This window comes from Mya arenaria, chromosome 2 (assembly GCF_026914265.1).
Source record: "Mya arenaria isolate MELC-2E11 chromosome 2, ASM2691426v1".
Classification (NCBI taxonomy): domain Eukaryota; kingdom Metazoa; phylum Mollusca; class Bivalvia; order Myida; family Myidae; genus Mya; species Mya arenaria.
The window spans coordinates 28166716-28179760 of record NC_069123.1 but is presented as its reverse complement, the minus strand read 5'-3'; the positions used below and the strand labels follow the sequence as shown (position 1 = coordinate 28179760).

General features: G+C 43.9%; 1 protein-coding gene across 1 annotated transcript; it reads right to left on the bottom strand.

Annotated features, from left to right (window-relative positions):
* Positions 1 to 1212: 1212 nt before the first annotated feature.
* On the bottom strand, positions 1213 to 10059 carry LOC128214084 (uncharacterized). The gene is made up of 2 exons (XM_052920341.1): positions 9944 to 10059; positions 1213 to 3294 (listed from the first exon to the last, which is right to left on the bottom strand). The coding sequence occupies exons 1-2, from the start codon at positions 9944 to 9946 to the stop codon at positions 1213 to 1215; spliced, it is 2085 nt and encodes a 694-aa protein (XP_052776301.1). The 5' UTR covers positions 9947 to 10059.
* Positions 10060 to 13045: the final 2986 nt, after the last annotated feature.

Here is a 13045-nt window from a genome sequence, read left to right as displayed (position 1 = left end):
CTGTATATCGCTGTATACTGCGACCTCTCTTAAGGAATGAATTGCGGGGTTGATGTCATTATCGGGGATATGAACGCAATTGGGTTGGTCAAAGTACGCGTGGAGTCCTTCGGACTCCACACACATTGACCAACCCAATTGCGTTCATACCCCGATAATGACATCAACCCCGCAATTCATGAAGCTTATTCACGCAATTGGGTTGGTCAAAGTACGCGTGGAGTCCTTCGGACTCCACACACATTGACCAACCCAATTGCGTTCATACCCCGATAATGACATCAACCCCGCAATTCATTCCTTATATTTACACCAATAGTTCATTATTTCATTCAAGAATTGTTAAAAAAAATACTTCATTTCATTTAAGAAAACCTTTCAGTAATCCGTTTTACCCATTCTGTAAATAGAACGACCCGACTATAACCGGAAACATTTTTTTTCAAATGACGTCACAATAACGCGGGAAAAGATCAACCACTTGAAATCACTTTAAAACGTAAAATTAAAACACTTCTGGTACCAATATATTTAAAATATAATAAACTAACACTTTTAAAAATGTTGATCTATATTTTACGGGACCTGCAGACACAATACAACCAATAACAATATCAATAGCTTTCATGTATATTGTTATGCAATGGATTACGATCCGAACATATCCGAAGATGTTGCGTTCATCGATTGATGAACGCAATTGCCGAAAGGCAGTTCTAAAGTATTCCCTATTATTACTTAGACCAAACCTAGCTTACCATTAACTTTAGGGAAAGCACACGTGAGGTCTTTTATTAAGCAGTATATCAAAGTACGTCTTGCTTCTTCTACAGCTGATCTCGAACTCCCCGTGATATGCGCGCGCACCAGTGACGTCAGCACTTCATGTGTAAACAGGTCAAAGAGTGCACTCGCACTACACTCTCCCCCTGTTTCTTTTGTTGGGACGGCACCGGGGTCTGTAGAAGGCTGATCAAGTCATAAGTATCTGACAAGATCACTGCTAGGGCTAGGTCCAACCAGTAAGTTGAACGAGCCGCCGACGTCTACCAAAATATCTACATCAGTAAATATTTTCTTCCAGCACTTCTGGGTGAGGCTACATGGAGTAACCAACTGCAACTAGGTGTTATGGGCTCAAATTTAGTAAACCCACCTACTTCACCTTCCCCCTCCCACCTAAAAGAAAAGGAAGGCAGTTAATCCTGTAGTTCAGGATACTGCATACAGCCTCCTACCATTGGTATTGGCTGTCTTCAACACATCCTGCCATGGTGCATGTCTGATCTTTGAAACAGCATTGGCAATACTCCCTAGATGTCCAGGTGTGGTGTGGCTTGCTTTTATATTTCCGAAGTATGGAGAGTCAGTCTCCAGGAGGAAACGGGACTCATCCATGTTTCGCAGAGCTTGAATGGCACTTTCCCCATAGGTCAAGAATGAAGTAGTATACCCAAAGTGGGTATTGGGAAAGTGCCTACTCCACTGGTCCACTGCATACTGGCTTCCGGAAAAGCAATGCAGGTGAATCCTCTGCTCAGTTGGGATGCAGCCCTTTAGCTGAAACAAAAGCTGCAGCATGTCATCCCCAGCATTGCGCTTGTCTGGCCTGTTATGGAGTACCAGAACATGATCTGGGCGAAGATACTCAAGGGCCCGATGGAGAACAGAATGCTGGATCCCCCATGTGGATGGCTGTGAAGTATAGTCTAGGCCTACTTCACCCAAGGCAGAAACACCCGATAACGCCAATGCTGCCTCAAAAGCTGACCAATCTTTCTCGGTCAACTTTGCAGCATGCTTCGGGTGGATACCAACAGCCACCACAACACCTTGCTGACGTAGCCTATCCACATCTAGCTGAGTAGGGTAACTGTTCACGTCACAGAACACCGCTACTCCGCCAGTTACCTTGACCTTCAGAGAAGGGATACAGGGTGCCGAATCGACAAGAGCCTGTAAATCATCTATCCCCATCTTGGCCCGTTCCGCTGTACGGTCAGCATGGAAATGACTATCCCATGCCATGGGGACTTCCAGGCACTCCACAGCTGGAAAGGCCTTCATCATGTCTTCCATTTTGGACTGGTTTAATAGACTGCATATAACAATCTGAGCTCTCCAGTGGAGCAATAAACCAGGGGTTGAAATAGGGGACAGAGAAAGCACCTCCGGACAAGGCACTTCGAGAGCATCACAAAGGGCCAGTACTGAGGCCCTACTCCTGTTGTTTATTTGTATCTCATCTGCCCTGATTTGGCCCGCTAGGTTAATGAAATTAACCAGGGACTGCAAGTCCGGGGTGCGACTCAGCTGCATGGCCTGAAGATTCAGGGCAGTAAGGCGCTGCGTGGTCACCTTTTCAGTGAGGATCTGCTCCTCATTGAAGATGCCTGGAACATGGGCCTCAAAAGCATGGGCCCTAGAAGGAACTGCGCCGCATCCGGCCACACAGCAGATGTTTCCTACGCGCTGCTTCTTGGCTGGCTGTCTAGCAGGACTCACGCGCCTAAGACTCCTAGTACCGGAATCAATAGGCCGTGATCTGGGCTGGTAAGACCTTTGACGACCAGTCGGCTTTTGGCCTTCTGGTGATCTCCGATTCTTATCTGGCGTTCGCTGCCTCTTTGTAGGTTGCTCCCTGGAACGGGAATAGTCCCCAGAGGAACGATAACCCGAACCAGAGCTACGACGTGAGGAGTCCCTTAAGGAACTATGCCTCGTCATCGGCTCTTTCAGCACTTTGTGCTCTGTTTTCTCTTTTGGAGCATTCCTAGTGGTGGCCTTCTGTGGACTCTTAGCCTGACTTACAGGCTTCCTGCGTGGACTTCGACGCGGGGATGGCGGCAACGGCTCCTGCACTTCCTCTGTCGGCTCAGCCAACAAAGCTTCCTCCTCTGCCTCCACCATCTCTACTGAGGCATTTTCTGGTTCAAGTGAAGCCTCTGCGAAGTTCACGAGAACCTGCTCCAGGGAAGGATCCTGCTCAAGACGAATGTCCTTTGAGGGACCAGCCGGCATCTCACTGACGGGCTTCTGTTTGTGGGGGATCTTGAAGATATGTTCATCCACCCACTGGTCTGACTGAAACTGCAAATCGCAAGCTTCTACAGCCACAGTCTTCAACCACTGTCGTTGGTTTTGGCTCTTCGCAATGGCGACCTGCTGCTGCAACAGGGCCATTTGACGCTCCGTTGAGAGCCCGGAGAGACCTAATTCCCTTATAAGGTTCCGGCTCGCTACCAAGGCCTTCTTCTCCCCTGCTCGTTCCAAACATTCTCCAAAGTCAGACATCTGAAAGCAGAGAAAATACTGATTGCCCTTTGACCCATATTACAGAATAGGGAGCTATTGCTTAGCTCTACAGGTCTTGCACCAGTACTGATCAATGTCTAGTGCCTCTGTTGCTGTAATGTTGACACACGCACCATGAAACCACTCGTCACAACCGTCACACTGGATCATGAATCTGCCTTGCCAGGGTTGGCGGCAGAAACAATATGCTGAGGTATCTTCAGCTCCATCATCTACTTCCAACTGAGGACTGGACTGCCATTGACGGACCCAATCTGGTAAGGATCGATCACGGCATGGTTTCATCCGGTCATGATTAACCACGAAAAGTGATTTCCTCAATTTGATACGGTAAAGGGATGCTGAGATCTTCTTTATGATAACAGCCGGTCCCTTCCAAGGTGGAGAGAGCTTTCGACATTTACCCTTGATAGACGCTGTGTCTAAGAGATAAACCACATCACCAACCTCATATGCCCGCTGCAGGACGCGGACATCATAGTCTCGTTTCATACGTTTCAGTGACGTATTCAAGTTGCTACGAGCTGTCTCATGAGCTACCTCAATGTTTTTCATTAAGGTTGCTACATACTGGTCTGCTGGTACCCTAGCGGGTGATGTATGTGGGAACATCAGATATGCAGGAGTGTTTACTTCTCGGCCAAGCATGAGCTTGTTTGCCGTAAACCCTGTACTACGGTTGACAGCACTACGTAATGCACCTGCTATCTGTGGTAGATGGATATCCCATTGGTCTTGTGAATCCCCAATGTAACACCTTACTGCATCCATCAGGGTACGATTGTATCGTTCAACCTGACCATTAGCGGAGGGGCGATAAGGTGTCGTTCTTGCCTTATGAATCTCAAGGACCTCACAAAGTGAAGTAAAAAGCTTAGATTCAAAATTACTTCCCTGATCAGAGAAAACCTGTAAAGGATACCCAAATCTAGAAAAGAATTGGTCAACGGCTGCTTTAGCTGTTACTGCCGCTGTTTGTGATGGCAATGGAACACACTCTACCCATTTAGTAAATTGATCTACCATCATAAGCACATACTGGTTTCCCCTGGGCGTCATTGGTAAAGGACCCATGAAATCCAAGTGTACTCTCTCCATTGGAGCACTAGCCTGATACTCCCTCATAGGTGTATGACCGTACTTTTCTGACTTTTTCTGCTGATTGCAAGCAGCACAAGTGGAAACATAGTTGGTTATGTCTGCACCCATTCGGTACCAGAAGAACTTCTCTTTGATACGGGACTTAGTTCGTGATACACCTTGATGACCTGCCGAAGGCAAGTCATGGTTCAAATGCATGGCCTCACTTTGAAGCGATTTTGGAACCACTAGTACCTTTTCCTCTCCCCCATCCTGTTGTCGATACAAAACTCCCTCAATCAACAGGAATTGCTCTTTCGTTATCCAGTATGATTTAGCACATGGACTGGACAGGAAAAGATCTCTCTCCGTTGGGCTAGATGAATTTACCAACCATTCAATTATGTGGTCCAGATCCTTATCTGCTCTCTGAGCCTCATGGAGATCACTCAGAGTAAATCCCCATATGGCTTTATCTTCAATGTCTGCACCCAGACGGCAAACATTAATACTGACCAGATCATCCTTTTTCAGGATTTCTATAAAAACATCTTGCCCCCCTGGATCCCAGATCCTGCTATCTGCTACACTAGGCACTTGCTCAGAAACCAATGAACTAGACTGCACTGTTGTCGGAGAGGCCTGAGTATCAGGCTCAGCTGAATCGGCTACTTCAGAGACAGTTACTTGCGGAGAACCCCCTTGGTCCACCGGCTTGCCACTATTGTCACAGACATGGTGTTGTTGCTCTGTAATGTATTGAGCACTCGCTGATCCCCTGTGCACAATCTCACTCTGTATCGTTGAGCCCTCCGGCCACGAGATACTATGTGCCCGTTGTGTACTACCCAATGTGGCTGTAGCCCCCACTCCCTGACAGACGCTCCCGGATGCTGGGTTCACGAAGGCGCGACCTTCCCCAACCTCAGCCTTCTGCGCTGTCATCGGAACTACATCTACCTCCCGGGAAAATGAACCCCATTGGTTGTCAGCCCTCACACAATACTTACAACCCCCACAAGGCAGATCTTCAACTGCAACTCCTGCTACATATGAATTGCAGTGACCAGGGTGTGGCATACGAGAAAGTGCATCTGCATTCCCATGCTTTTTCCCTGGTCTATACTCCAAGATCATGTTGAACTGAGCCAACTCCTCAATCCAACGAGCTAGCTGACCCTGTGGTTCCTTGAAATTCAACAACCAAGTCAAACTTGAGTGGTCGGTCCGGACCTTAAAAGGTCTTCCAAGCAAATAATGTCTATACTGCCGAGTAAATCTTACAACTGCTAACAGCTCTTTTCTCGTGGTGCAGTACCTTCTCTGCTCTTTTGTTAGAGCATAACTACCGTAAGCAACAACGTGTTCAGCGCCATTCTGCATTTGCAAAAGTTCTGCGCCAATAGCGTTGTTTGATGCGTCACAATCTAGAACAAACTCTCCAGTTTGTTTAGGGAGAGCAAGGACTGGAGGGTTTACCAATGCTTGCTTTAGTAGATCAAACGCATTTTGCTGTTCGTCACCCCACTGGAACTTATGTTTTCCCACAACCGCGTAGAGCGGTTCACCTAACTTTGAGAAATCCTTAATAAAGCTCCGGTGATAGTTAGCTAATCCCATGAAGCGCTCAACGTCTTTTGAGCACTCTGGAACGACCCAGCTAGAAACTGCTTCGGTATCAGCAGAAGTCATAGCCAAAGTACCGCCGCTAACTTTTCTGCCAAGAAACTCCACTTCCTGCTGGAGAAACTCACATTTCTTTGGTTTAAGTTTCAGACCATGAAGTCTAAAACGCTGCAAGGTATCACTCAGATTCACTAAGTGATCTTCAAAGGTCTTCCCCAACACAAGGATGTCATCTAGGAAGGCGAGGACAGTTTTCCAGGTCAAACCACGCAAAACCAGGTTCATAACCCTAGCATAGGTGGCGGGGGCATTGCAAAGGCCGAAACCCATTTTTACATGCTCAAACAGGCCCCACTTTGTAAGAAAAGCCGTCTTTTTGCGGTCCTCGGGCTTGATGGACACCTGCCAGTAGGCCGAATTAGCGTCTAGCTTTGAAAACCAAACGTTTCCGGCAAGTGTGTCTAGACAATCATCAACAAGAGGGAGGGGAAAAACATCCTTAACTGTTACATTGTTAACAGCCCGATAATCAATGCACCACCGAACGCTGCCATCCCGCTTACGAATGAGCACCGGTGACGATGCCCAATCGGAAGTGGATTCTTCAATTACACCAGCTTGCAACATCTTCTTTAGATGTGCCTCCTCTTCTTCAGCAAATGCAGGGGGCGTCCTACGAAGACGCTGCTTGATGGGTTTGGCGTTACCAGTGTCAATACCATGCTCGATGTCGGTAAATGAACCAAGATCAAACTCATCTTTAGCAAACACGTCTTCATAGGTGGTCAAGAGCTGCGCTAATGCAACTTGTTGTTCAGCTGTCAAGTGTCTGATAGATGCATCAAACATCGCCTGGAGGTGCTGTGGCACCTGGACCTTTACATCAGATAAAGACTGGGCACTCGTGATATCCGAATGAGTGTCTTTATCTTTTGGGGCGACAGAGCAAATGGTATGCTCCATCAATTCGGCGGGATAGGCCCTACCCACCTCTCTTCCTTTTCTAAGGAGTTGGTACCTGTCGCTTGCATTGACAATACACATAACTGGCTTGGTGCCAGCATTGCGCACTATCCTAGGACCAAAAACCTTACCATCTTCACAAGGCTCTACAAAGTAGTCTGGCATTTCAGTACTTATCACACAATCTACTTTTGCTACTGAGTTAGGAGGAATGACACGGCGCTTTGCAACTGTCACACGAGCGACAATAGGTGCACCATCTATCTTACCAGAGTTTAAGGTAATCTCGTAGCCCTCATAGTTGAGCGTACCCTTACCCATGTTGAGTATAGCATTACCTTGCTTCATGAGGTCCACCCCAAAGAGCATGTCTTGCTCAATGGGGGCGACATAAATTGGACCTATATGGCGGTGCTTGCCTATTAACAGCTTCACATCATCAGCAATGAAACCTTGCATAGACATTTTCCGACCGGCAGTGTCAAGCCTCACATCACGAAGCTTATTTGGGGGTCTTTTAAGATTGGCAAAAACCCTGTCTGAAATAATCGTTACCTCAGCAGCGGAGTCGACGATGGCGTCTACCCATACATTACCCACACAGACAGGTATTGTGAATGCTGACATGGATTTCAACAAACACACCTTGATGGGAGGCTCAAACTCGTTGTCTGTAACTCTACCAATAGCTGGCAGAGGCCCTGGAGACGAACAAGGAGCAGGGATCTCCCCTTGTTCTTCTGGCTGGATGTCATTAGTGGTCTCATTTAATGAAACAATGACTGCCGATGTGCCATCTGGTAGTGCACTGGATGGTACAGTCTCATTTGAAACAAGTTTGCTACTTACCTCCTTTCGCTCGGCTGAGCTTGAGCCGGAGTCTTGCTGGGTCGAGGTTCGGCTCCCTGTCCCGACCCTTTTGCGTTTAAAAGAAAGGACTTGAATTCTTTTTTGTGTGGACATTCGGCAATCCTATGAGATTTGCTATCACATACGTAGCAACTAAAAGTACCTCTTGGTTTGTTGAACCGTTGCGGAGATGGACGCTGCTGAGTGAAGGGCCTAGTTTCACCAAGCCGCTTCACCTCTTCTCGTAGACTCTGTATTTCGGTCTGTAGTTTGCTCATGTCTAACGCAGGTCCAGAAGGATTCTGAACGGCGTAGACATTTGCTACCTCCTCGTCATAATCTACTACTGTATGAATAGTTTTTGTCTTACCCATAGCACTCTTGGAATGCTGAAACAACCTTATGTTATTCATGGCCTCTTCAATGGTTGTATACTTACGCATGAAGGTGCTATGCCCAGCTTCTCGATCTTGCAGGCCTTGACAGAAGCGGTCTATCGCCTGCTGGTTTGTGAAGGTCTCCGGCAGTGACCGGAAAGCTTCAGCCGCTAACTCTTGTACCCTATCTGCCCAGTCTTCCATACACTCACCTTTTTCCTGGGAAGCGTCAGCGAACTTGGCTTGCGCAGAGGCGGGAAACTCTGAGCCGAACCGCTCCTTAAGTTTGCTCAATAAAGAACGGTAAGGCATTTGTGGACTGCATTGAAGCAATCGAGCACATTTGTCGAGTGCCTTCCCTGACAAACAATGTAATAAGCAGAGTTTACAATCATCTGTACTCCAGCCAAATGACTGCGCACACTGCTGAAACTTCATTTCAAATGAATGCCAGCTCGATTTACCATCATATACCAGAGATTTAGGTATATCCTTCAATGCATGACTACCCTTGTGCACAGAGTGGCCATGAGGGGACGCCTGTACTACCTCTTGGGGGTATTCCGCATGTTTTTGCGAAATATGGTCCTTATCAGGCAAGGAGGGGTGTAACTTGACTTGCTCACTCTTTATCATTGGGGCTTGTCTAGTGTCGGACTCATCAGTAGATGAATCAAGACGGTGAAGGGACAGGAGTTTGGAGTGAGGTAACCGACTGCTTTTATGCATACGTACCTTTTTCTGTCGGGTACTGTATGAGCGAGGGATACCAGACGCTGACTGGACATCCTCGTCACTGTCACTTTCTCGCAGTCTACCCAGGTCCAACCTTTGTTGAACGGGGTACTGGGGTTTCAGCTGTTGTGATGTTGGCATATAGTGGTGGGCCATTGGAACAGGGGCATTTGTCTGATTGTAAACACTGGGGCGTGGCAATGCATGATCAGATTTATAGTGCTGTGGGACACTAGGTAGCATTGATGTAAGTTGATCAATGCGGTCATTCAACTGCTTTTGTGCAGAGGCAACCAAGGTCTCAAACCCGTCAACCTCTGTCTCAATCTTTGAAACAAGAGGGGTGGTATGGGATGTTTGTACACCTAGAGGAGGTGGGCAGGTGTTGCCGACCAAGTCTCTGTTTGGGGTGAAATCCAACTCTTGCATGACAGTGTCCGGCAGTTTATGCCGAAGCATTGTCTGCAAACTTTCTGGTGTGAGATTGCCATAATGCTCACGCAAATCCACAATAGTAGATGCTAACCTTGGGCCAATATTTGGAATTGTCTGCAAGTCTTCAACAGACAAGAAGTTTACAAGCACTTTATTACTGGCCATGCTTACAAATCAAATGCTCCTGAGTAGAAGATTAACTTGATTGAACAACCACCGACCTTGTTTGTCTTCTGTCCGGCTACTCTTCCCGTCCGAAAAGTTGCTAAGGACGCTGAAAAGGCCTCAAAAAACAAACAAAAGCAAACGAAGGGGCCGGGTTAGTGGCAGTCCATGGAGACTACGACGTAGAATCAAATAATCAACTGGTAAGACCAGAAGAAAATTAACAATGGCCAAAAATTGACGAAAAAATGTGGCTTCAAACGCGGGAAAATTCTCGAGGAAAATTTGCCAACAAAAGTTGCAGAATTTCAGCAACAATTGCACTGGAACGGCTTAATAAAACACCGCTGCCACCATTAAAGTATTCCCTATTATTACTTAGACCAAACCTAGCTTACCATTAACTTTAGGGAAAGCACACGTGAGGTCTTTTATTAAGCAGTATATCAAAGTACGTCTTGCTTCTTCTACAGCTGATCTCGAACTCCCCGTGATATGCGCGCGCACCAGTGACGTCAGCACTTCATGTGTAAACAGGTCAAAGAGTGCACTCGCACTACACTTCATTTAAGGAATGGAAGTTGAGGTGTAAATATTAAAGATTATACTCGAGTATGTACACAACAAGGCAATTGGAAAAGGGACTATATTTCGTGGGATATCGAATTCGTAGATCACCCCGCCCACAAAAACCAGGAACATTAATGAATTCACAGTAGTTGACACGTTTGTCATCCATGGGCCTTGTATATGTATAATGAAAGGAGGTTAGTCATGGCTGTAATAATCTTGACATTTTTGTTTTCAGTCATCTTTGTGTTCATTTTAAATACTGTCTCAAGTTTGTTTTATTCAAATATATGTCAAACACTTTATCCAGAATAACTAACTGTAATATTTGTATATGTTCATTTTTACAGTTAGTGATTCTGGATAAATTTAGATAACTCTATTTTGCATAAAAAGCAAATTATGGCCCTTTATCTATTATAAAATAAACAAGGGGCATAATTCTGCAATGAACCAAAAAAAAAATTCTTGCAAGGTTCACAACTTCACATCACTAGCTATGTATGTTCCAAGTTTCAATCAATGCCTTTTATTGGTGTAGAGTGCCAGGACAAAATTAACATTATAAATAAATGAACAAGGGCAGATAACATTCCAACAACTTCATAATTTTATATATGTACCAAGTTTCAATCGATTCTTCAAGCAGATTCTGAGTTAGTGCATGTACAAAGTTTACATTATAAAAAGAGCAAATGGAAAACTGTGCAATAAAGTGCAACAGAGTTATAATATTCTTGCAATGTTCGCAACTCCACATTTTACATTCCATGTATGTTACAAGTCTCAAATAATTCTGTAAAGCAGTTCATTTGTTAGTAACAGGGCAAAGTTTGCATTATAAAAAATGAGTAAGGGAAGTTAACTCTGCAGTAAAGTGCCAAAGTGTAATGATTTTTGCAAGTTGCACAAATATTTACGTATGGTCCAAGTTTCAATCAATTCCTTAAAGTAGTTTCTAAGTAAGTCCCAGGACAAAATCTACATTATATAAAATGGAACAATGGGAGATAACTCTGAAATAAAGTACCACACAGTTATAACTATTGCAAGGTTCACAACTTAACAGTGCTATATATCTATGTACCAAGTTTCAATCAAAAAGTTTTTTTGTTCTGCTCCGGACAAAATTTGGTTGAAGAAAAAAATAAGAAAAATAGTGGCCCCAAATATATTCATATGAAAGTTCTTCATTAACTTTTCTTATACTTACAGTGTGTGTATACCACGTGATAAATTGCGTCATAAATACTACGTCGGAAGGCAATATTTTGATTTGAAAAAAATACTTTAAACAAAGATAACTTCACCATTTAACATGGAACATAGCGCAGTCTACGCAGCTTATGGAGCCCAGTGCCTTCGGTCTTTTACCAGAGTTTGATTGAGAGTTTAGTTTCTTAAAACACTTCGAAAAACCTTTTCGCAATGCGGCCGTCTGACGGAGCATTGTCAATACATTATTCTGGAAACAGGTTTGTCAAAGTGTTTGATGAAACTAATGACCTTATCAAATTTCGGTAATGAAACAAATGTGGGGCTCTTTAAGCTTTTTAGACTGCCCTTTGTTTCATTTAAAATAGAGTTGTAAAAGAGAAGTTATCTTTATCTTTATTTTAGTCTTCATATTAAGCAAAATGTTGCCTTCCGACGTAGCATATATGACGTAATTTATCACGTGGTATACACACATTGACTTAGTTTGGTCAGAATATGGCAACACAAGCGCGTTCAGACCTAAATGCATTCAGTATCAATCCGTTTTTTTCTATTTTTAGCAAAAGTGACCTTGACCTTTACCATAAGGGCCTCAAATGCAATCCCATGAGGGGTCTCCGTAAATTCTTCCTATTTACCAAGTTTGATAGATATGTCAGGCCAAACTAAAGACATTCATTTTTAAAGATAGTCTATTCTGGTAATAGGACTAGTCAATTCTTGAGCTAGGTATTCAAGGAACAGTCTTTTATGTTATTAGGACTAGTCTATTACTGACTAAGCATTCTAGGAACAGTCATTCCTGGTACTAGGACTAGTCTATTCTTGTACTATACATTCTAGGAACAGTCTATTCTAGTACTAAGAAAAGTATTCTCTGGTACTAGGCAAACTAAGACTAATCTATCCTGGTACTGGGTGTCCATGACCTGTCACGTGTTATAGGCGTTATTAGGAACTTAGTGTTTAAGGCGTTTCTGATAACGCCTATAACACTTAGTTTTTCGATAATATCGAAAAACTAAGTGTTATAGGCGTTATCAGAAACTAAGTAATAAGAAAGTGTTATAGGCGTTATTAGAAACTAAGTGTTATATGCGTTATTAGAAACGAAGTGTTATAGGCGTTATTAGAAACAAAGTGTTATAGGCGTTATTAGGAACTAAATGTTATAGGCGTTATTAGAAACGAAGTGTTATAGGTGTATTTAGAAACTAAGTGTTAAAGGCGTTATTAGGAACTAAGTGTTATAGGCGTTTTTAGGAACTAAATGTTATAGGCGTTATCAGAAACTAAGTGTTATAGGCGTTATTAGAAACTACGTGTTATAGGCGTTATTAGAAACTAAGTGTTATAGGCGTCATTAGAAACTAAGTGTTATAGGCGTTATTAGAAACTAAGTGTTATAGGCGTTAATAGAAACGAAGTGTTATAGGTTTTATCAGAAACAAAGTGTTAAAGGCGTTATTAGGAACTAAGTGTTATAGGCGTTTTTAGGAACTAAATGTTATAGGCGTTATCAGAAACTAAGTGTTATTAGAAACTAAGTGTTATAGGTGTTTTTAGGAACTAAGCGTTATATGCGTTATTAGGAACTAGGTGTTATATGCGTTATTAGGAACTAAGTGTTATATGCGTTATTAGGAACTAGGTGTTATATGCGTTATTAGGAACTTAGTGTTATAGGCGTTATTAGAAACTATGTGTTAAAG